Source organism: Mya arenaria, chromosome 1 (assembly GCF_026914265.1).
Source record: "Mya arenaria isolate MELC-2E11 chromosome 1, ASM2691426v1".
Classification (NCBI taxonomy): Eukaryota; Metazoa; Mollusca; class Bivalvia; order Myida; family Myidae; genus Mya; species Mya arenaria.
Window position 1 is genome coordinate 51,428,086 of NC_069122.1, and position 24,007 is coordinate 51,452,092.

General features: G+C 36.5%; 2 protein-coding genes across 10 annotated transcripts in view; one reads left to right on the forward strand and one right to left on the reverse strand.

Moving 5' to 3' along the window:
* Positions 1-24,007, forward strand: part of LOC128234879 (zinc finger CCCH domain-containing protein 10-like) — a 220,587-nt gene that overhangs the window by 92,611 nt on the left and 103,969 nt on the right. The gene's annotated exons all lie outside the window — the stretch shown is intronic.
* LOC128227779 (uncharacterized) lies at positions 11,317-11,826 on the reverse strand. The gene has a single exon (XM_052938630.1). It carries the CDS (start codon positions 11,824-11,826, stop codon positions 11,317-11,319), a length of 510 nt encoding a protein of 169 aa, XP_052794590.1.

Below are 24,007 nucleotides of genomic sequence, written 5' to 3' on the forward strand. Positions count from 1 at the left end.
TTATTTGAGTGAAATAAAAAAAAACAATAGTATTGTCATTGGCCTGTAAAAGAACAGTTTATAAATTGTATGTCAAGTAAATCTTCTTCTGTGTTCAAGTATATAATGTTTAAAATAGGTTAAAAATCAATGGAATTTCATTTGGGCCTCACAAAGTGTGCCACAAGTAAGCATAATAAACCTAATTTTGCTTTAGATAGTGAAAATTACAAGAACGAGCCCTTCTGAATCATACTAAGATATTACTTCAGGTCATCTAGCTGACATAGAATACAACCTCCTTGACTGACACATTGTCAATGCAAAAGCTGATGCAGGAAGAGTGACTATTGGATGTCAGTGACAGTACTGGACATTTTAACAGCTTAAGTTGAAATTTATGATGATTAAGCCTATTATAAGTACTTAATGATTGCTTATCTTTAATTTCATTGGCTGAAAATGAAGGTTGTATTCTAAAATCAAATTTCAATGAAAGACCATTTTTAGCTCCACTGGCCGAAGGCCATGGAGCTTATGTCGTCACAGATTGTCCGTCGTGAGTGCGTGCGTGCGTGCGTGCGTGCGTGCGTAAACTTTTACTTTAAACGACATCTCCTCTGAAACTGATAAGCGGATTTTGACAAAACTTCACAGGAATGTTCCTTTGGTGGTCCTTTACCAAAATTGCTCAAATGGTTCCGGTCCATTGCACAATATGGCCGCCAGAGCTAAAAATAGCAAAATCTTTAAACGACATCTCCTCTGAAACGGTTCGGCAGATTTTGATGAAACTTGACAGTAATGTTCCTTGGGTGGTCCTTTATTAAAATTGCTCAAATGGTTCTGGTCCATTGCACAATATGGCCGCCACAGCTAAAAATAGCAAAATCTTTAAACGACATCTCCTCTGAAACGGATAGGCAGATTTTGATGAAACTTGACAGAATTGTTCCTTGGGTGGTCCTTAACCAAAATTGCTCAAATGGTTCCGGTCCGCTGCACAACATGGCTGCCAGGGCAAAAAAATAGAAAAACCTTTAAAGAACATCTTCTCAGAAACCGATGATCAGATTTTGATGAAACTTAACAGAAATGTTCCTTGGATGGTCCTTTACCAAAATTGCTCAAATGGTTCCGGTCCATTGCACAATATGGCCGCCAGAGCTAAAAATAGCAAAATCTTTAAACGACATCTCCTCTGAAACGGTTCGGCAGATTTTGATGAAACTTGATAGTAATGTTCCTTGGGTGGTCCTTTATTAAAATTGCTCAAATGGTTCCGGTCCATTGCACAATATGGCCGCCAGAGCTAAAAATAGCAAAATCTTTAAACGACATCTCCTCTGAAACGGTTCGGCAGATTTTGATGAAACTTGACAGAATTGTTCCTTGGGTGGTCCTTAACCAAAATTGCTCAAATGGTTCCGGTCCGCTGCACAACATGGCTGCCAGGGCAAAAAAATAGAAAAACCTTTAAAGAACATCTTCTCAGAAACCGATGATCAGATTTTGATGAAACTTAACAGAAATGTTCCTTGGATGGTCATTAACCAAAATTTGTTAAATGGTTCCAGTCCACTGCACACCATGGCTGCCAGAGCTAAAAAATAAAAAAAAACAATTTTTAGACTTGTCGTCGAAACCGATGACCTTTTTTCGATAAAACTTGACAGAAATGTTTGTTTGGTGCTCCTTTACTCAAATTGCCCAAATCATTTCGGTCCACTGCACAACATGGCAGCCAGAGCTATTAAAGTAAAAAAAATAAATAAATAACTTCTCCTCAAAAATTGATGATTGTATTTCTATGAAACTTGACGAAAATGTTCGTTAGGTGGTCTTTGCTTGAACCTTTTGGCCAGTGGAGCACAGGCACTGATGTGCCTCTTGTTAACCCAATTATCTGCAAGGTCCCTGGCCAGGCTCAAAGGATTACATCTTTTAAAATACTGCCTAAAATAAAGACCAAACATTTAAAATACTAATGAATCAAGGAAAAAAGCTGCAATCTTTCCAAGATAGATTTGTTGGCAGCACAGAAACTATTTACATCTTCTCTTGTAATGCAAACACTGTGAAGAGAACAGACAAAATAACAAGTTTCTGCCATTTTCATCGCCAAAATTATCCTCCTACTTGAAAGCCTTACAATTAGCTTGCTGTCAAGGGAACAATTACTTGAAATTCTCTGTAACTGCACATAAATAGCCAAATAATCTGGCATCATTTGAGGAAGATGTAAATAAAAAAAAAATGCTATTTAAGACTGGTTTATATATACGGATCAGTTTTGGTGTTTTTAATGTTTGTTTTATTAACCAGGTTTTCACAAAGTGAAACCTGGTTATTAGAATGGCGAACGTCGTTGTTCGGGCGGCCGGGCGGCGTCAAACTCACCTATGAAACTGAATAACTTTAGTAAGGGTTGACATATCTTGACCAAACTATAGAAAGAGTTTATGGGTACCTTTCATGGGATTGTGTTTGGGGTCCCTAGGGTCTAGGTCAAGGTCACTGTTACTAAAAAAAGAAAAACCGTTAAAACTGAATAACTTTAGTTAGGGATGACATATCTTGATTAAACTTGGTCTATAGGAAGAGTTTATGGATACCTTTCATGGGATTACGTTTTGGGTCCCTAGGGTCAAGGTCAAGGTCACTGTTACTTAAAATAGAAAAAACATTGAAACTGAATAACTTTAGTTAGGGATGACATATCTTGACTAAACTTGGTCAATAGGAAGAGTTTATGGATACCTTTCATGGGATTGCGTTTGGGGTCCCTAGATTCAAGGTCAAGGTCACTGTTACTAAAAATAGGAAAATGGTTGAAACTGAATAACTTAAGTTAGGGTTGACATATCCTGACACAACTTGGTATAAAGGAAGAGTTTATGGATACCTTTTAATGGATTGCATTTGGGGTCCTAGGGTCAAGGTCACTGTTACTAAAAATAGAAAAACAGACACAGGCTAAAACTCTTCTGTCAATCATTAAAAACCTGGTTTCGTCGCATTGCGGCGTTTCTTGTTAGCTCTATACTCTCCAGGAGGGCAGGCGGGCTTCGGGCGAGCGGGCGTGCATTAACAATTATGTGTTAACGTTTTTATTCCATGTCATAAAATCAAAGGTTTTTATCCAATTTTTATGAAACATTGTCAGAACACTTTTTTTACTTGTTGTCTTGAAAGTTTGTGATTATGGGTCACCTCCGGTCAGAAACTAGGTCACTAGGTCAAATCTTAGGAAGTTTTTATTCCATTTCATAAAGTCAAAGGTTTTTATCCAAATGTTATCAAATTTTGTCAGAATACTTGTCTACATGTTGTCTTGGGCATTTTATGAAATGGGTCACCTCAAAACTAGGTCACTAGGTCAGATCGAAGAAGTTTTCATTCCATGTCATAAAGTCAATAGTTTTTATCCAATCCAAAAGTTATGAAACTTAGTCAGAATACTTTTCTACATGTTGTCTTGAACGTTAATGAATATGGGTAGGCTTAGGTCAAAAACTAGGTCATTATGTCAAATCTTAGGGAGTTTATATTCCATGTCATAAAGTCAATGTTATTATCCAATTGTTATGAAATTTTGTCAGAATATTTTTCTACATGATTGTTGTCTTGATCATTTGTGAATATGGGTCACCTCAGGTCAAAAGATAATAAGTCACTAGGTTAAATCTTATGAAGTTTTTATTCCATGTCATGAAGTCAATAAAAAAAATCTGGCTGTAATGCAGCATGCCACATTGGCATCTTGATTTGTTTTTAGCTTGACTATTTGAAGAATTAGGAGAGCTATACTAGTTACTCTCCCTAGGCTTCAGCGTTGACATCACACCTTGGTTAAAGTTTTTTTATGTTAGCAATTTTGAGTCATTATTTCAGCAAAAACATCATGTATTGCATTGATACTGTAGATAAGTGTTCCCAACTATCCAACCTACTTAGTTAACAAAGTTAGATTTGTAACACTAATTTGGATGCACATTTTGGACCTTTATTATTTGACATTAAGGTTTTGAATGTAAGCGCATATATCTGCAACTACTTTATGTATTGCATTGAGACTTTAAACACTTGTACTCAACCATCAAACCTACTTGAATAATCAAGTTAGATAACTGTATTTTGCATATTATGCCAAAATGACCCTTTATCATTCCATTTTAAAAATTCTAGTTAAGGTTTTGGGTGTTACCACATTTAATTAGTCAATACCTCAGCAAATACAGCAGGTATTGTATGGAAACTTTATACAAGTGCTTCCAACCATCCAACCTTCTTAATTTATCAAGTAAGATAACTCTATCTTGCATATAATATAAATTTTGCCCCTTTATTATTGGACTTAGTAATTCCTGGTTAATGTTTTGCATGTAAGCACACATAGGTTGATATCTCAGCAAGTATGTCATGTTTTCCATTGTAACTTCATTCAATCAAATATGGTTGCATATACTGTGAAATCATTAATGTTCGTGGGGCATTAATGTTCGTGGTTTTCGTGGGTTGGGGGATCCACGAATTCAAGATCCCACGAAATATTGACCCTTTATTCCCTTTTTCAATTGCCATGTTATGTTAGGCCGCAAAACACATCGTAATTATCCGTCTAACTGTATATCTTACTATCATTGTTTTGTTAATATATTATATCAGCCTTTAACAAATAATAAACCAAATCATTTTAATGTGTTTTTATGAAACAAATGACAGAACCACGTGCCTTAACATGTGCTGTTCATTAAAATCTCCAGGTTTACAAAATGTGAGTGATGAGTGTCGGTTCTCAATTTTATTTCTTTAATATAATAATTAATCGATTACATTAGAAGTTACTGAGCACCCAATGTGACAATGTACAAAACAAAGCGTTCAATATACTTTTTACAAAAGGGTGTAAATAAATATTAAAATGAGATGATATTCAATAGTAATTGACTTTGTAAACATCAGCTATCTTTAGGGATTGTTACTCAAATATACAGACCTTCTCGGTGTTTTTACAGTTTGCAAAATTCTTAATTGGCATTCAACGGCTTCGTCTATCTGTATTAAGGATCAGGGTACATCTTCTTTTATGACCTTAATTTCCAATTAAATCGATAATTGACATGGATATATGCACTAATTGGCATTTCGTAGCGAGTGTAATAAGGCGAGTGACGTAGACAGCGGAAATCACGGGCCAGCGCGTGGAATGCAGTCGATCTAGGACAATCGCAATTTCAATTATATTTTTTTTCAAAAACCAAAAACCACGAATTCAAGTACCCACAAAATTGTAATTTTTCGGCAAACCACGAAATTTCATGCCAACAAATCTAAATGATTTCACAGTAATACAAATTTTGCCCCTTTTTTATTTCACTAACAATTCTGATTGAGGTTTTGTATGTCATTTAATTTTACAACGATCCAGTGCATGTTTCACTTAAACTTTGCCATCCTAAATAAAACTTAAAAATCATGCAGGCAAGTATCGTAAAAGTTGAGCGTGCTCACACTGTGTCAGCTCAAGTTCATTACAGAAACACCCTACCTACTTTACCTTACCTATATATGTGAGTAGGAAATTGCCAAACAAACTATTATTAGTGGCCTTCTTATGAATGTTTTTTTATTATTTTTTTACTCATTCCATCATGCCATATTAAGGAGAAAAGATACTTAGTCTGACATTTATTTTATAAGGAACATGGTTGAACTGAAATTAGCAAGAAGAGAGACAGCTTTCCATGATTTCCCTGTACTTTGTTCAAATTGCAATGTGAAGGTCACATGCAACATGCAGTGGATGTCTGCTTCGCAAGAAGGTTTTTATTTTTTTTTATTTATTTTTTTAAATTACAAAAACTTTATGATGCCATGTTAAGGTGATTTAAAAGATACAGGCTGTGGCTTGAGTATAATTATTAAAACAAGGTAAAAATGTTAAGGTCACCTCAAACTTAGCTAGTAGAGACAGCTTCATTTCCTGGCATTCCTGTTTCATTTCCTCCCCTTATAATGTTTTGTTGAGTTATTTAAACTTGTTTCATCGTGCAACAAATTGTTTAAAGATACAAGTTCTGACAATTATAAGGGACAAATTAGGTTGAAAAGTCAAGGTTGCAGACCGTGAGTAATTAAGGTTGGGGACAGTTTCATCTCCAGGCATTCCTGTTTGATTTCCTCACAACTCCTGGAGGATAGCCTCATTTAGTTTGTTTTTATAAAAAAATGTTTTATTAATTCAAATGAATATTTAATTTCTAGCTCTACTGGGCAAAGGCCAGAAGAGCTTAGGCGATGGTAATGTGTTTGTCGTATGTGCGTCCATGGGGCGTCTGTAAGCAATCGCTTGTGAACACGATACAGTTTTCATTGTATCTCGATAAAACTTGTACAGTATTTAGATATCCATCAGAGCTTAGTTCCTTTCGAAAACCAGCCAGATCCCCCCATGCATGCCCAGATTATGAGCCTTGATAGTTTAAAAAAAAATGCTATTTTTAGCTAATTTATTTTTAGCCAAGTCTACATGAGTGAAGTCTATTTTTAGCCAAGTTTACATGTACATGAGCTAAGTCTATTTTTAGCCAAGTTCACATGTAAAGTCAAGTCTAGGATTAAAGGGAGACAACTTGCTTTTTGGTTCTGCAGTTGATTTTGTGAATTACTCTCCCTTGTTCTTGTTGAAAGGGCAAAGGCCATTTTTAGCTCTATTGGCCAAAGTGTCTGTCGTTCGCGCATCCATCCATCCAAACACATTTGGTTGTGAATGTTTGTTCAAATTATGCCCCTGGGGTCATTACTGACCACGCCCCAGGGTTCACAGGTTTGGTATAATTCAATTGGGAAATGTTTGAAAATCTTTTTGTGTGTTCGCGCATCCATCTTAACACAATTGCTTGTGAATGTTTGTTCAAATTATGCCCCTGGGGTCATTTCTGGCCATCCCCCTGTGTTCACAGGTTTGGTATACTAAAATTTGGGAGTTTAATTTTTTTTTGTCTGAACCAGCTATGCAGACCCTTGCTATTTTGAATGAGGCATAATTTAGTTGTCCGCTATCATGGTTGTTCAAATTATGCCCCTGGGGTCAAAACTGGCACTGCCCTGAAGGTCACAAGTTTCCTAGAGACTTATTTAAGAAATATTTTCAAAATCTTCTTGTTTCAAACCACAAGGCTCATACCTTTGATATTTATTGTGGAGCATCATAATGATGACCATCTAGCAAAACAGTTGAAATTATGCCCCTGGGGCCAAAGCTGGCCCAACCCCTTTTGACCTACTTTTTGTGTCGCCTGAAAAGACGACATATAGAGGTTAGTTTTGTCGGCAGCGGCATCGGTGGCGGCGTCCGCGTCCCATTTTCGCTTGTCCGGGGTATATCTCCTAAACTATTAGTGGTATCAACTTGAAATTTGATATGTAGATAGATCTAATTTAGGGCAAGTGCAGTGCACAAGAACTGTTACTCTTGCTTCCATATTTTTAGAGTTATTGCCCTTTGTTATTGTTCATGCTTAAAGTTTTGTCTGGGGCATATCTTGTAGAATATAAGAGTTATCAACTTGAAACTTCATATGTAGATAGATCTCATGGAGGGCAAGTGCAGTGCACAATAACAGTAACTCTTGCTTTCTTAGTTTTAAAGTTATTGCCCTTTGTTAATTTTCATGCTTAAAGTTTTGTCCGGGGCATATCTTGAAGAATATTAGAGGTATCAACTTGAAACTTCATAGCTAGATAGATCTCATTGAGGGCAAGTGCAGTGCAAAAGAACTGTTACTCTTGCTGCCATATTTTTAGAGTTATTGCCCTTTGTTAATTTTCTTGCTTAGGTTTTGTCCGTGGCATATCTCGTAAACTATAGGAGGTATCAACCTGAAAGTTATTCCCTATGTATATCTGATTGATGGAAAGTGCAGTGCACAAAAACCGTAACTCTTGCATCTATATGTTTAGAGTTATTGCCCTTTGTTAATTTTCATGCTTAAAGTTTTGTCCGGGGCATATCTTGAAGAATATAAGAGGTATCAACTTGAAACTTCATAGCTAGATAGATCTCATTGAGGGCAAGTGCAGTGCACAAGAACTGTAACTATTGCTGCCATATTTTTAGAGTTATTGCCCTTTGTTAATTTTCATGCTTAGGTTTTGTCCGTGGCATATCTTGTAAACTATAGGAGGTATCGACCTAAAACTTATTCCGTAGGTATATCTGATTGAGGGAAAGTGCAGTGCACAAAAACCGTAACTCTTGCATCTATATGTTTAGAGTTATTGCCCTTTGTTAATTTTCAAGCTTAAATTTTGTCCGAGGCATTTCTCGAAAACTATAAGAGTTATCAACTTGAAACTTTATAGATAGATAGATCTTATTGAAGGGGATCGCAGTGCACAAAAACTGTATCTCTTGCTTCCATATTAGAGTTATTGCCCTTTGTTAATTTTCATGTTCAAATTATTTCTCAGTGTCATTGACTTCAGTATTTATTGTGCTCATTTTTGCTTATATAAACAATTGCTTGCTCCTGGCTAAACGTTGTTACCTTCAGTTCAAATGCCACCTACATTTGAAAGTTAAATGGCAACATCATTGTCTATAAATGAATAAAATGCCAATTTAACAGCTATAATGTCGACAGTAAATAATTCATCAGGCGACACATCCGACTCGTGGAGTTCTAGTTTATTTTTAAAGCTACAGCAATGAAATTTTGACCATGTGTACAGTTTTGCAAACAAACATTAATGTTGTCCTCCGATGACCTTAACTTTGACCTTTTGATCCAACAAAGCTACAGAAATGAAAGTTTGAACATGTGTACAGTTTTGAAGCAAATACTTTTTTTTGTCCTTTACTTGGCACATATCAAAATAGTTCATGCAACTAATCTGCTTACAACACTTTTTGTCCTCAGATGTTGAACATGCAACATTTTGAGCTAACCCAAACACAAAACATGAGCTATATGTTTGTTGCCTATTACCCATACATACATGCTCTGGATTGAAAATAACCTCAAGAGCCATGCCAGTAGAGCATTTGAGGGCCTCTTGTTTATTGGGAAATTGGGGTATGACAAATACACAGGAGTTATTACAGAAATGAATTGTTTATTTAATTGAATGAATGGTGCATTATTTAACATAGGTGTCAAAACATTTGGTTAATCTCAGTTTTGTATACTTTGTTCCTACTTCTCATAATATGTTTCCTTTAAATTTTCTCAGTTTTATAAAACTTTTGTTGATATTAAATGCCCCTGTCACTTATATATGTATCATGTCCATACACAAATCTGTACAAAATGTCTGTTTGATACGAAAAATGGTGCAGTGATCGATTTAATACCAGATTGAATCCACAGGGATGCTGTACAGGGCTTGAAGGGCAAACTTTAACACCATGTGGGCCCCATGCAGACATTCCCTTTTCCCTGCCTTGTGTCCTTAGTATTGTACTGACATTGTAAGTTGACTGTGCAACTTCCCATACAATAGTGGTATGATCATTGGCATGCAAGCTCTTTTGGGCCTTGTGGTGTTCCAAATATGAACAGACATCATGCTTTGCCCATACTATTTATAACGTGGCCCTTGTACCCTTTGTTACTTGCCTTGTTCCTTGTACCCTTTGTTACTTGCCTTGTGTCTTGTACCCTTTGTTACTTGCCTTGTTCCTTGTACCCTTTGTTACTTGCCTTGTGTCTTGTACCCTTTGTTACTTGCCTTGTGTCTTGTACCCTTTGTTACTTGCCTTGTTCCTTGTACCCTTTGTTACTTGCCTTGTTCCTTGTACCCTTTGTTACTTGCCTTGTTCCTTGTACCCTTTGTTACTTGCCTAGTTCCTTGTACCCTTTGTTACTTGCCTTGTTTGTTTTGCCCTTTGTTACTTGCCTTGTTTATTGTGCCCTTTGTTTCTTGCCTTGTTCCTTGTGCCCTTTGTTTCTTGCATTGTTCCTTGTGCCCTTTGTTTCTTGCCTTGTTCCTTGTGCCCTTTGTTTCTTGCATTGTTCCTTGTGCCCTTTGTTTCTTGCCTTGTTCCTTGTGCCCTTTGTTACTTGCCTTGTTTGTTGTGCCCTTTGTAACTTGCCTTGTTCCTTGTACCCTTTGTTACTTGCCTTGTTCCTTGTACCCTTTGTTACTTGCCTTGTTCCTTGTACCCTTTGTTACTTGCCTTGTTCCTTGTACCCTTTGTTACTTGCCTTGTTGCTTGTACCCTTTGTTACTTGCCTTGTTTGTTTTGCCCTTTGTTACTTGCCTTGTTCCTTGTGCCTTTTGTTTCTTGCCTTGTTCCTTGTGCCCTTTGTTACTTGCCTTGTTCCTTGTGCCCTTTGTTACTTGCCTTGTTCCTTGTGCCCTTTGTTACTTGCCTTGTTTGTTTTGCCCTTTGTTACTTGCCTTGTTCCTTGTACCCTTTGTTACTTGCCTTGTTCCTTGTACCCTTTGTTACTTGCCTTGTTCCTTGTGCCCTTTGTTTCTTGCCTTGTTCCTTGTGCCCTTTGTTACTTGCCTTGTTCCTTGTGCCCTTTGTTACTTGCCTTGTTTGTTTTACCCTTTGTAACTTGCCTTGTTTGTTTTGCCCTTTGTTACTTGCCTTGTTCCTTGTGCCCTTTGTTTCTTGCCTTGTTCCTTGTACCTTTTGTTACTTGCCTTGTTCCTTGTACCCTTTGTTACTTGCCTTGTTTGTTTTGCCCTTTTTTACTTGCCTTGTTCCTTGTGCCCTTTTTTTCTTGCCTTGTTCCTTGTGCCCTTTGTTTCTTGCCTTGTTCCTTGTACCCTTTGTTACTTGCCTTGTTCCTTGTACCCTTTGTTACTTGCCTTGTTTCTTGTACCCTTTGTTACTTGCCTTGTTCCTTGTGCCCTTTGTTACTTGCCTTGTTCCTTGTACCCTTTGTTACTTGCCTTGTTCCTTGTACCCTTTGTTACTTGCCTTGTTCCTTGTACCCTTTGTTACTTGCCTTGTTCCTTGTACCCTTTGTTACTTGCCTTGTTCCTTGTACCCTTTGTTACTTGCCTTGTTCCTTGTGCCCTTTGTTACTTGCCTTGTTCCTTGTACCCTTTGTTACTTCCCTTGTGTCTTGTACCCTTTGTTACTTGCCTTGTTCCTTGTGCCCTTTGTTACTTACCTTGTTCCTTGTGCCCTTTGTTACTTGCCTTGTGTCTTGTACCCTTTGTTACTTCCCTTGTGTCTTGTACCCTTTGTTACTTGCCTTGTTCCTTGTGCCCTTTGTTACTTACCTTGTTCCTTGTACCCTTTGTTACTTGCCTTGTGTCTTATACCCTTTGTTACTTGCCTTGTTCCTTGTACCCTTTGTTACTTACCTTGTGTCATTGCTTGTACCATTTGTTACTTGCCTTGTACCATTGCTTGTACCATTTGTTACTTGCCTTGTACTGTTGCTTGTACCATTTGTCACTTACCTTGTACCATTGCCTGTACCATTTGTTACTTGCCTTGTACTGTTGCTTGTACCATTTGTTACTTGCCTTGTACCATTGCTTGTTCCATTTGTCACTTGCCTTGTATTGTTGCTTGTACCATTTGTTACTTGCCTTGTACCATTGCTTGTACCATTTGTCACTTGCCTTGTACCGTTGCTTGTACCATTTGTTACTTGCCTTGTACCGTTGCTTGTACCATTTGTTACTTGCCTTGTACCGTAGCTTGTACCATTTGTTACTTGCCTTGTACCGTTGCTTGTACCATTTGTTACTTGCCTTGTACCGTTGCTTGTACCATTTGTTACTTGCCTTGTACCGTTGCTTGTACCATTTGTTACTTGCCTTGTACCGATGCTTGTACCATTTGTTACTTTCCTTTTCTGATGCTTGTACCATTTGTTACTTGCCTTGTACCTATGCTTGTACCATTTGTTACTTGCCTTGTACCGTTGCTTGTATCATTTGTTACTTGCCTTGTAGCGATGCTTGTACCATTTGTTACTTGCCTTGTACGGTTGCTTGTACCATTTGTTACTTGCCTTGTACCTATGCTTGTACCATTTGTTACTTGCCTTGTACCCTTGCTTGTACCATTTGTTACTTGCTTTATACCCTTGCATGTACCTTTTGTTACTTGCCTTGTACCGTTGCATGTACCCTTTGTTACTTGCCTTGTACCATTGCTTGTACCCTTTGTTACTTGCCTTGTACCATTGCTTGTACCCTTTGTTACTTGCCTTGTACCGTTGCTTGTACCCTTTGTTACTTGCCTTGTACTGTTGCTTGTACCCTTTTTATTTGCCTTGTACCGTTGCTTGTACCCTTTGTTACTTGCCTTGTACTGTTGCTTGTACCCTTTGTTACTTGCCTTGTACTGTTGCTTGTACCCTTTTTATTTGCCTTGTACCATTGCTTGTACCCTTTGTTACTTGCCTTGTACCGTTGCTTGTACCCTTTGTTACTTGCCTTGTACCATTGCTTGTACCCTTTGTTACTTGCCTTGTACCGTTGCTTGTACCCTTTGTTACTTGCCTTGTACCGTTGCTTGTACCCTTTGTTACTTGCCTTGTACTGTTGCTTGTACCCTTTGTTATTTGCCTTGTATCGTTGCTTGTACCCTTTGTTACTTGCCTTGTACCATTGCTAATGTACCTTTTGTTACTTGCCTTTAACCATTGCCTGTGCCATTTGTTACCTGCCTTTTACCATTGCCTGTGCCATTTGTTACTTGCCTTGTACCATTGCCTGTTCCATTTGTTTCTTGCCTTGTTCCATTGCTTGTACCCATTGTTACCTCCCTTGTTCCTTTGCCTGTGCCATTTATTACTTGCCTTTGATTAACCTTTATCGTGTGCCTTTAAAAGATTTCAGATTAGCTCTACCTAGTAAAACACAGCTTTAAGTGTGGGAGTACCATATTTTTGGTTTTCCTAATGTGAAAAAGTGTTTAATATTTTATGATAATTGTCAAATTATGTCAGTAGATCATTTTAATCTGTTAGGATTTTCCAGGATTTTCAGATAATTCCGGCCTTATCCAAGCTTTAAGTGATTTATGAGATGGTTTGCAAATTATACCTAATGGTAGGATAAACCTTATATCACCACTGATTTACAGCACTACTAATATGTGCTGTTTCAATAGAACTGATTGGTTTATGGCATATTTCTAGCTTTCAAAGCAACACTGCCTTAACTGCTTCACAAGATCCCAGATGTTACAACAGTGATGCATCAAACCTCAATTCGTGGTGTTATTTTACTTGATTCTTTTGGGGGGTTTTGTCATGTGCATTATATATGATTTACTTGATGTTTTTGAAGTCGGAGTCTGATCTCTCATAGAAATAAACATCTTTAAATACCTCATATATCATCCTGATGCACTTACTGTAAATACTATAATGTATGTGTTTTGATGGATGTTATTTGAACAGCCATTTTAATACAGCGTATATTGGGAAGAGCAGCAAGATTTTCTGTTTTAAGAATTGTTAGGTATGAGCCTAACAAGGCCAACAGATCCATTTGGAGAAAAGCATGCTTAACCCTGAAGGGGTCCACTGGTTTTAATAAACAGTATATTCTCAATTCACACAGAGCCAGGGCTTTGCTAATTTGCATATTACCAACCAAGTAAACATATGTACTATGAACGTACTTCCGTCTATAACGGAATGTTTTGCTATGAATACACATCTGCCGCCTACAGTGGACCGTTACATTACTTTCCTCTCCGAGAAGACTCGTCTCGAGTTTTGGTCTGGGAAATTCAAGGGTAAGGCAACTCTGTTCTGGCAGTTGTCAATATCCCACTACTGCCACCAATTGTAACGTGTTAGCCTAACAAGGCCAACATATCCCTTTAGAGAAAAGCATGCTCAACCCTGAAGGGGTCCACTGGTCTTTACATACAATATATTTTCAATCCACACAGAGCCCAGGCTTTGCTAATTTGCGTATTACCTACCAAGTAAACATACATACTATGAATGTACATCCATCTGTAACAGAATGTTGTGCTAAGAACGCACATCTGCCGCCTACAGCAGACCGTTACAGAATAACTACACCATATGAACTCTCACATTCTTTTCATAACCATTTTGTTTGAACATGTATAATTTGTTTTCTAATAAACACATATATACAATGAATGCCATTATGTATCAACACCCTTTAATGCTTTCCATTCCGATTGGGCAATTAAAGCACAAGAGAATGGTGATAGTTTTACATCACAAATGCAAATTCCACAGAAATGTGCAAAACAGGCTGCCATTGATAGGAAACTAATGGCATTTAACCATTCAGGCAGATAATGAAACAATTTCATACTTGTACCACATTGTCATTCCACTGATATAATATTGTGTTTCACGATTCTGACTTTGCACTCTTTGTAACAGAGATGGTTTAAATGAGGTAGAGGAATATAATCATTCTTCAGTCAGTTTTTAGACTAGCAATTTCTAAATGTTATTCATGCATTGAGCTCAGTGAACTAGCAGCAAAAGGCTGAATGTTTAAATTTGTTTATTTAATATAAAAACATTTTAAGCATGTTTGCTTTTCAAAGAAAGAAAGTAATTGCAAGTGTGGTCGAGTAAGTGTGGTCAAGTTAGAGTGGTCAAGTTATTGTGGTCAATCACATTTGGTCAAGCAAGTGTGGTCAAGTAAGTGTGGTCATGTAAGCATGGTCAAGCAAGTGTGGTCGAGCAATCGAGTAAGTGTGGTCGAACAAGTTTGGTTGTGCAATCGAGCAAGTGTGGTCAAGCAAGTGTGGTCGAGCAATCGAGTAAGTGTGGTCGAGCAAGTGTGGTCAAGCAAGTGTGGGCGAACAAGTGTGGTCAAGCAAGTTTGGTCGAGAAAGTTTGGTCCAGCAAGCGTAGTCCAGCAAGTATGGTCGAGTAGTGTGATCAAGTTAGTTTGATCGAGTAATTGTGGTCGAGTTAGTGTGGTCGAGTTAGTGTGGTTGAGTTAGTTTGATCGAGTTAGTGTGGTCGAGTTAGTGTGGTCGAGTTAGTGTGGTCAGTGTGCAAACACTTGAACCTTGGCCAACTCAAAAACCATTCAAGACTATCAAATAAAACTGACAACAAAATGCTGAAAGGGACATTATATGATATATGTATCTATATGTATCAAGACCCATTACTCTGTCATTAATGATTCTCAAGATATGCCCCGTGATTCTTTGTCAAAATAAGTTCAAAATCTTATCAATTAAGCTATAAAATTGGCTATAATTCAGAACATTTCCCCCCTCCCCCCCCCCCCCCCCCCCCCCTGTTAAAAAGTCCCATTATATACAAGTGTGTTCTGTCAATATTTTTTCGTGATGTGGCAATTCGTAAGAGGGCTCTAGAACCATCAAAGCCGATACACATGATTTGACCAATTGCATGCTTCTGCTAATTAACAGATATCGAGTGTTCAGCGTAGCAGAAAAAGCAGTACACTTTTATTGGGGGTAATTTTGAATGTGTGAATGACCAAAGAATGTTTGTGTATTACAATTTCTACAATTTTTACTGACTTAGTTGTTTTGGTCCGAAATTATAAAAAAAATGAGAAAATTTCAGACCGATTTTTTTAACATTTTTGAAACTGAAATCGGTCTTGCTTGGTCAAAATCGGTCCAGACCAGCAAATTGCCGGTTTTTAGAAGCCCTGTGAGTTATGCTCATTGCTCAACTGAGCCAATGGAAAGACAGATTCACATACATGCCATATTTCCTGAGACTAACCTGGCCCTATGTGACTTTGTTCATAAAACCATTAAGGGCTTTTGAAAATTTAGTGCAGGGGATTTTTAATCATGTATTAAATACAGTCAGTATCTCATACATTACATTATGGTACATAAAGTGATATTGCTTATAAACCTTCATTATAAGGTAAAATCTTTGAAAATGTTCTAGCTTCTCTGAGAGTGAAAGTCCACAAGGCCCACAGATCTTTGATATTTGGTATGTTTAATGTAATGATCCTAGGGAATGAAACAAAGATTGTTTAAATTATGACCTTGGAGTGAAAAAAATGCCCCATTCCAGAGGCCCAAGGTTTTCTATAAACATATACTTGTACAGAATAAAGTTTGAAAATCTTCTTCTCTGAGGCCGCAAAGCCAAGACTTTTGATAATTGGCATGTAGCCTTATGTAGTGACTGTTTACTAACCTTCTTAAAAATCACTGTCTAGTTGGTCAATTTAAAAAGGTGAGCGATATAGGGCCATTCTGGTCCTCTTGTTTAATGTGGGAGGTATTCATCTACTGCTGGGAGACAGGTTGTTAATCATATTGGAAAAATAGAAATCATGTATTAGTTTAGAAAAGTAATGTACCAGTAATGCATATGCACCATCATTGTCATTTTAAAGTACTGTTGAAATCTATAATATATGTCAAGGTTTTCCTTAAATAATTAACTGTGAACTTTTCCGTATAAATGACTATATATAAAGACCTTAGAGACTAGATGTCAATATTTATTTTGTATTTTATTATATAAGAGTGAGTAAAAGTTTATTTGAATAGAAACAAAGGTTTTAAAAGCAAATACAATAATGCTCTAAAAAAATCTTAGCTAAAGTGACTTTGACAACCGGCTAGAGTAAATGTCAATATTTGTTTTTGTTTGTATAATATAATACCAATAATGGTTTATTTGAGTAGAAAATGTAATAATGATTTTGAAAACAAATGCAAGCTTGATCCAAGCCGGTTTTATTTTCCAATTGCTCAGTTAAGGTCTTAAACAACTATCTGAAGAGTAGTGAAGTATGAGTGGACCACAGATCATTGTGAATGTGCCAGAAGTATTGACAGAGCCATATTGAGCGGCCAACTGGTCATATTTGTCATTGCAGATTGTGGAGATAAAATCACAGGTAACCGGATGTTCTGTAATTGATCAGAATAGCAGCATTTATAGGGCAATTTTGTAAAGCCATGGTTCAACTTCCGAGTATTGAGTGATTGGTTTTCTTAAGTCAGTGTATAGTTTACAACACAGTTTCTTATTTAGATAATCTATTATTAAATGTCATTTATACTACATAGGGTAAAAGACAACATAGATGTTCGAAACAAAATTTTAAATATTTGGGCAAGACACCCAACCTCCACACCTAGAAATCTTTAATCTGATCAGACAAAATCCAATCAGGTTGAAACCCAAAAGTCTTTGCTTACTTTGTCTGTTGTAATCATCCATGTTGTGGTCACACTCTTGTTTCCAATCAATGTAACTCTTGAACCAACTTGGTATGCTCATTGGGCATTATCTGTAGATTGCCCCTAGTTTGAGGGGTAACAGGTTAAAGTTCAAAGTCACTCTATATTAGAAAACTGTATAGGCCATCCTGACATGCAACACATTGGATTCAGGATGCTATTTTAATGTGACTCAAGTTATTTGTTAAACAAGGCCATGAATCCTGGTAAGTTTATCCTTGACCAAAAAAACAACATCAGTTAATCATGGTTTAAATGACAAGATAATGGAATAGATAAACTTATGCCATTTTTTCCAATTTAAGGCCACTAGGCCTGTAGACTAACATCTAACATTGGCAGATTGACAAAACAGTTTTAACATTTGGTTAGTCGATCAATGCACAGTCACAGGCATATGAACCTCAGCGCTGTTAGATTATGCACTTTGTCCTTCCATCAGTCTGTCTGTCTATCTTTCTGTCTGTCTATAACATTTCTTGTATGGGCTATTATTTACTTATGCACCAGTCAATTGTAACCACGCCCCCCCCCCCCCAGGTCTGGGGGTATACTGATGATAGCTGGGGAAATGGGCCATGTTATTACTTTTCAGGTGGCCCAGCAGTGCCGGGTGAATGCGGTTGTTTTGTCTTAGCTTTAAATATAGCGGGCAATGGGCCTTACCTAGGGTCCCTGGGGTGCAGGGGCATTTGGCGGAGATTTTATCATCTGTTCGTACCCGCACTGCGCGAATTTTATCCGGGGATGGCTGGACCGATAGTCAAAGTCCCCGCTATTCCCCGGACCTGGGGGGGCGTGGTTACAATTGACAGGCGCATTACCCTATAACTGAGTACAAATGATGTCCTCATGCATTGAGACCTTGACCACGGTCCATACTTCAAAAGTCAAGGTCACACGAGACATTTAAAGGTAAGAGTACACATGCTCGTGTCTGTGTTATAACTTACCGGTACTTATGCATTAATAGATTACCATATAACTTGGTACAAATGTTGTCCTCATTGAGACGATGTGCACCGACCTTGACATGGGTCCATACCTGATGGGCCAAGGTCAGAAGACTGAAATAAAGATCTGAGTACACATGCTTGTGTCTGCGTTATAACTTACTTAGATCATATTATGTTAATTTGTTTTACAATTACATGACTATAATCACAAAACATAGCAGGCCCAAAGCCTTTTAACGCTTTAAGCGCTCTGATTTTGGTTTTAATTAAATTTGATAGTGTTTTTTGTAGAGGAACACTCCTACAAATCAGACCTGTTTTATGATGATATTCATTTTTCTAGTATAAAGAATAAATGTCATTTTTTTCCTAAAACAAAAGTGCTGCATTGATGTCTGATTTTGCAAAATGTCATGCAGAGTCTCTCAGTGACAAGTAAATTCTACTTTAAAATTCTAGGAATTGATTCGAAACTGTTGGGAGTAGCCAGCTGTCACTCATATCATTTGTTTAATTTAAATCTTTTTTTTGTCCTTTAACCATCATGTGCTGGTTTACAATCAGTATGTTTTTATGTGATACTTTTTCATCAATACATCATTTTAGCAAAAATATTCAATATGTCTGACTCACAGTAATACATTCACAGTGCATATACATGCTATATTCCTGAAAGGGGAAAATATCCCCCAGACTTTTTATTCTTCCCCCCTTATCCTGGCAGGGGATAAAAATTTAATCTATATAAAGAAAGAGAGAAAAAAAAGAATTTCCCATTTCCCTGAAATCAGGTCTCCAGAAATATGGCATGTATGAGTGTATATGAATGGTTACATGAGTAAAACACAATTGCAATTTAGGGAGCAGCGATTGTATTTTACTTATATTTGTTTTATTTATGTAATGCACTATTTCTTTTTCTGATGTTATTTTGACTTAGTATAATGATACTTATTATGATGGAACGTCGGCTGAGAGTGTATTACAAATATGGCCTTTATGGCCATAGGCCATATGCTCAACTAGGTAGAATTTGGAAAAATATGTGACTTTAAAAGATGATTCATGATAAAAATCAAGCATTTTGCACAGAATGAATGCTACCTTTCTGAATTACAGAACTCTCATCTCAAATATCAAATATAGATATGATATCATCTAAATACCATACCAACGCAATTGATCTCCCAAAGAAATAAAACAACAGGTGATTTTCTGACATTTTTTGTCAGATCTACCTTTATTGGGCCATTATGTAAGTGTAAATATTTTGATATCATTTACCTTAATCTTTATTATGACGTTAATTTATTAGATTTATCATTTTATCATTTAAGCATCATCAATAGTTGGTTATATAAAATATCACTGTAACATATTTGAAGTTTATGTGTTTTTAATGTCATTATTATACTAGAAAAATACATCTTAGACTGAAGTGGTCTAAATTATCATGACAAATCATGAATGAAAATCTACCCTGAGTTCTTCACACAGCTGAAAACATGATAATATCAAATGAAGCTAGTAAAATATAAAACAATGCTCAGCTAGCTTAAGCTTAATATAGGGATATAATTTATTTTCTTTATGCACCAGTCAATTGTACCCACACCACCCACCCAAGGTCTGGGGGGAAATGGGCCTTGTTTTGTTTAATTCTAGGTCATGCCCTGCAGTGCTGAGTGAATGCGTAGGTTTTGTTTTTGCGCTGAACATAGCAAAGGATGGGTGTTACCTAGGATGTCCCCTGAGTGCGGGGGCATTTGGCAGAACAATTTTACTACCGGGGGGGGGGGGGGGGGGTATGATTTTAGGTTCGTCTATTTTTCCGAGGAAAAAGGGCGGTATGACAGATAGCCTTGGTGTTGTCATTGATATTGTCATGCAAATTTTTTAACCTTGAATAGCACTAACTCAAAAACCATTCAGGCTATTCAAAGTCATGTTGCCAAAAACAACACATTGTAGAGATTGTTGATATTATACCATCAGTGCGGCCTAAGGCACTCTGCAGACACTCCAGGGTGGTCTTTTTTTATTTGGTTTAAGTTCTTAAAAAATAAAAAGTGATTGTCTTTGATATGAAATAAAGTTGTATTGTTTCTGGAGATCTCCTTGTTTTATCAGCTGCATAATGTCAAGTGTCAGTCATTTTTTAAGAAACAGATTTGTATAAATTCCTTGCTGATGGAGTTGTTTACCTTATAAACATCTTCTGTTACAAGCTAATGGGCCATTTGCAAAAGTGATTAACACTAATTACTACAACAATGAGTTTGGCACCTGTGCATGGAGGCCAAGTACCCCTAAGAACAATAACAACCAAATGAGTTGGCACCTGTACATAAAAGACAACAAAGAGCTACAGCCTTCATACACAAATCTTCATCATACTTCTGTTGTGGATTAGATTTGCACTGGGAATAGGTAATTATGGTAAGTGTCACTGTCAGTTCTAATGAAAATAGCATTAGCATGACATGTGACATGGGAAATAATGCATGGACATTCTTACATCATTGACAACAGCCATTTGGCACTATCATCGGAGGGGAATCCCACCTCGCCTTTTGCTGTAACAATTCTCTGATATAATTTCTGATTTCTCTATGCAGTAAGACATATTACATGATCTGAGTTGGTACTTATTTATATTATATCGCCCATTACACTGCAAGAGAATAGCAGGTATTTCCTTGCACCTGGCTGTGAGAGAAATATCACTTCATCACAAAACATCTGTGGAACTGTGTGACTATCTTTTGGTAAGATTTGCATAGATGTGCTGCAACTTGGCATAAGGCCTCAGATGTTGTTCTTTTGAGGGCTTATGCATTAAACAGACGTGACTCCTTATGTATTATACAAAGTAAAAGCTGTGTTATGCTAATTCCTCACTTTGTATAATTCTGGATGTGTAGATATTAGCATGCAGTTACATAGCAAACATTTGTGACGTAGATATCGATGTTTTGTGATTTCTTTGGTTTCTTTCATTGCAATTTCTTACATTTGTATTCATTAACCAAAATGGAAGCACTGATCTCAGTGTTCAATATCTTAAATCATTAAAATGTTACTATGACAATACAAAGACCAACAGCAATTCAATTGCTCAAATCATGTTGAATTATTCCCTTTTACCTCCTTAAAAAAAGCTGAATTGGCATCTGCTTACTTTGCCTGTTCAAAGATACATCATGCTGAAATTGGCCATTCTTCTATATCTAAAGAAGACAATGTATACATAGAAACATATCATGTTGAAATTAGCTCTTCTGTATCATGCTGAAATTGGGCCTAAAAATAATACATTTGGTTCGGTTAACCCGACCCTTCCTACGGAATAGGCGCCGACCCTACCGTTTTTATAGTCAGTTTGAAAAAAAAATATATAAAAATATATATATTTTTTTTTATTGCTTTTCAATATGTAGTTTAAATCCTTAAATGCTTGATATACAAATGATAACTTAAACACCATTCTGCTATGATGAAAATGACATACCCTTACCAAACAATTTTTGGCTATTCTTATTCAAACTGAAATTGGCATTTCTTAATCACTCTGAAATTGGCTTGTCTTTATCACACTGAAATTGGATTTTCTCATCACACTGAAATTGACTTTTCTGATCACACTGAAATTGACTTTTCCTTATATTTCACACTGAAATTGGCATTCTTTATCACGCTGAAATTGGCTTATCCTATCACACTCAGAAATTGGCTTTTCTTATCACACTGAAATTGGCTTTTCTTTATCACATTGAAATTGGCTTTTCTTTATCACACTGAAATTGGCATTCTTTATCACACTGAAATTTGCTTTCTTTATCACACTGAAATTTGCTTTCTTTATCACACTGAAATTGGCTTTCTTTATCACACTGAAATTGGCTTTCTTTATCACACTGAAATTTGCTTTCTTTATCACACTGAAATTGGCTTTCTTTATCACACTGAAACTGGCTTTCTTTATCACACTGAAATTTGCTTTCTTTATCACACTGAAATTGGCATTCTTTATCACACTGAAACTGGCTTTCTTTATCACACTGAAACTGGCTTTCTTTATCACACTGAAACTGGCTTTCTTTATCACACTGAAATTTGCATTCTTTATCACACTGAAATTTGCTTTCTTTATCACACTGAAACTGGCTTTCTTTATCACACTGAAACTGGCGTTCTTTATCACACTGAAATTTGCTTTCTTTATCACACTGAAATTTGCGTTCTTTATCACACTGAAACTGGCTTTCTTTATCACACTGAAATTTGCTTTCTTTATCACACTGAAACTGGCTTTCTTTATCACACTGAAACTGGCTTTCTTTATCACACTGAAACTGGCTTTCTTTATCACACTGAAACTGGCTTTCTTTATCACACTGAAACTGGCTTTCTTTATCACACTGAAATTTGCTTTCTTTATCACACTGAAACTGGCTTTCTTTATCACACTGAAACTGGCTTTCTTTATCACACTGAAATTTGCTTTCTTTATCACACTGAAATTTGCTTTCTTTATCACACTGAAATTGGCTTTTCTTCTTATATCTAATGAAAACAGTATAATACATAGTCTTCATTTCACTATGTACAAGGAAGCTCCTTAAAATTGATCATTATTGCAGCACAATTACAATTCACAAAATTTAGACCTCTAAAAAAGTATTTATTTTTAAACTTATTTGAAAATTCAAACTTGTGTTAAAATTAATACATGATCGTTTATGACTGACAAACAAAAGAAATATGGACAATTTTTAGCAACAAATAGAGTCTGAAATAAAAATTAAGTGAAAAGAAAAGTGCAGCTAATTCATGAGGACATTCTAACTTATTGTAACAAATTGTGTTTTTTTCTTTAAACACATACAGGTCCTCAAACATTTGACCTTGTTTTAAAATATTTTTTGGCAAAATTGTGAATCACACATACTGCAGTAATTAAGTAACTCCCTGTGACTCATATCAAAACAATTACGCAAAAGTGCTTAACAAAATTATTTTCCACGTTTATTCTCTGAAAAAATCTACACAAAAATGATACTTCAGCTGTGGATTATAAATCCAAGTTCTATGTTTGTGTAAAATAATACAAAATACATTAAGATAAATACAAAATATTCTTCATGCAGTCAATTCTTAGAAAGTATTTGACGTTTCTTCATTAAGTGTAAGGAAGAACCACATTACTTGCAATTAAGAAACAGGTTTACTTATTGTTTCATTTTGCAGTAAACTTGGATCATGTAATTAAAAGCCAAGAACATTGTATGGAACTCTTGGGCATTTTGAATAAAAGCTGCATTAATTTTCTTAATACCAGTATGGGGATTAAAACAGATGTGTTTGCTAATTGCATTTCATTTAATATGATGATTTTCAAGTTTCCAGACGCTCAAAAGTCTTAAAATAACTTAAAAAATGAAATTACTTAAACATTAAACTTTTGAAATTTGATGATTTTGCCAAAGAATGCATATCAAAGAGGACTAATGGTATTTTGGTCTGGACTATTTTGTGAAAATATAGAGGACATTGTTGGTTCATCAGCAAATGGATTACAGAAAGAACAATGAACTGACAAACATGCATGACAAGTGTTATTAACTGATCAAGAACCTTATGCACCAGTCAATTGTAACCACGGCTCTCCCAGGTCCTGCGTGGACAAACTGATGGTAAAATCCCCACCAAATTCTCTCACACCCCAGGGACCCTTAATACAGGTCAGGTCCATTCCCCGCTATATTTGGTGCAAAGAGAAAACAACCACATTCACCCGAAACTGCGGGGCCACCTGGAAGGTAAAAACCACAGCCCATTTTCCTGGCTATCCCCGGTGTACATCCGGACCTGGGGGGTC

Coding starts and splice junctions, on each gene's coding strand:
- LOC128227779 (XM_052938630.1), bottom strand. CDS start 11,826: ATGGTACAAGCATCAGAAAAGGAAAGTAACAAATGGTACAAGCATCGG.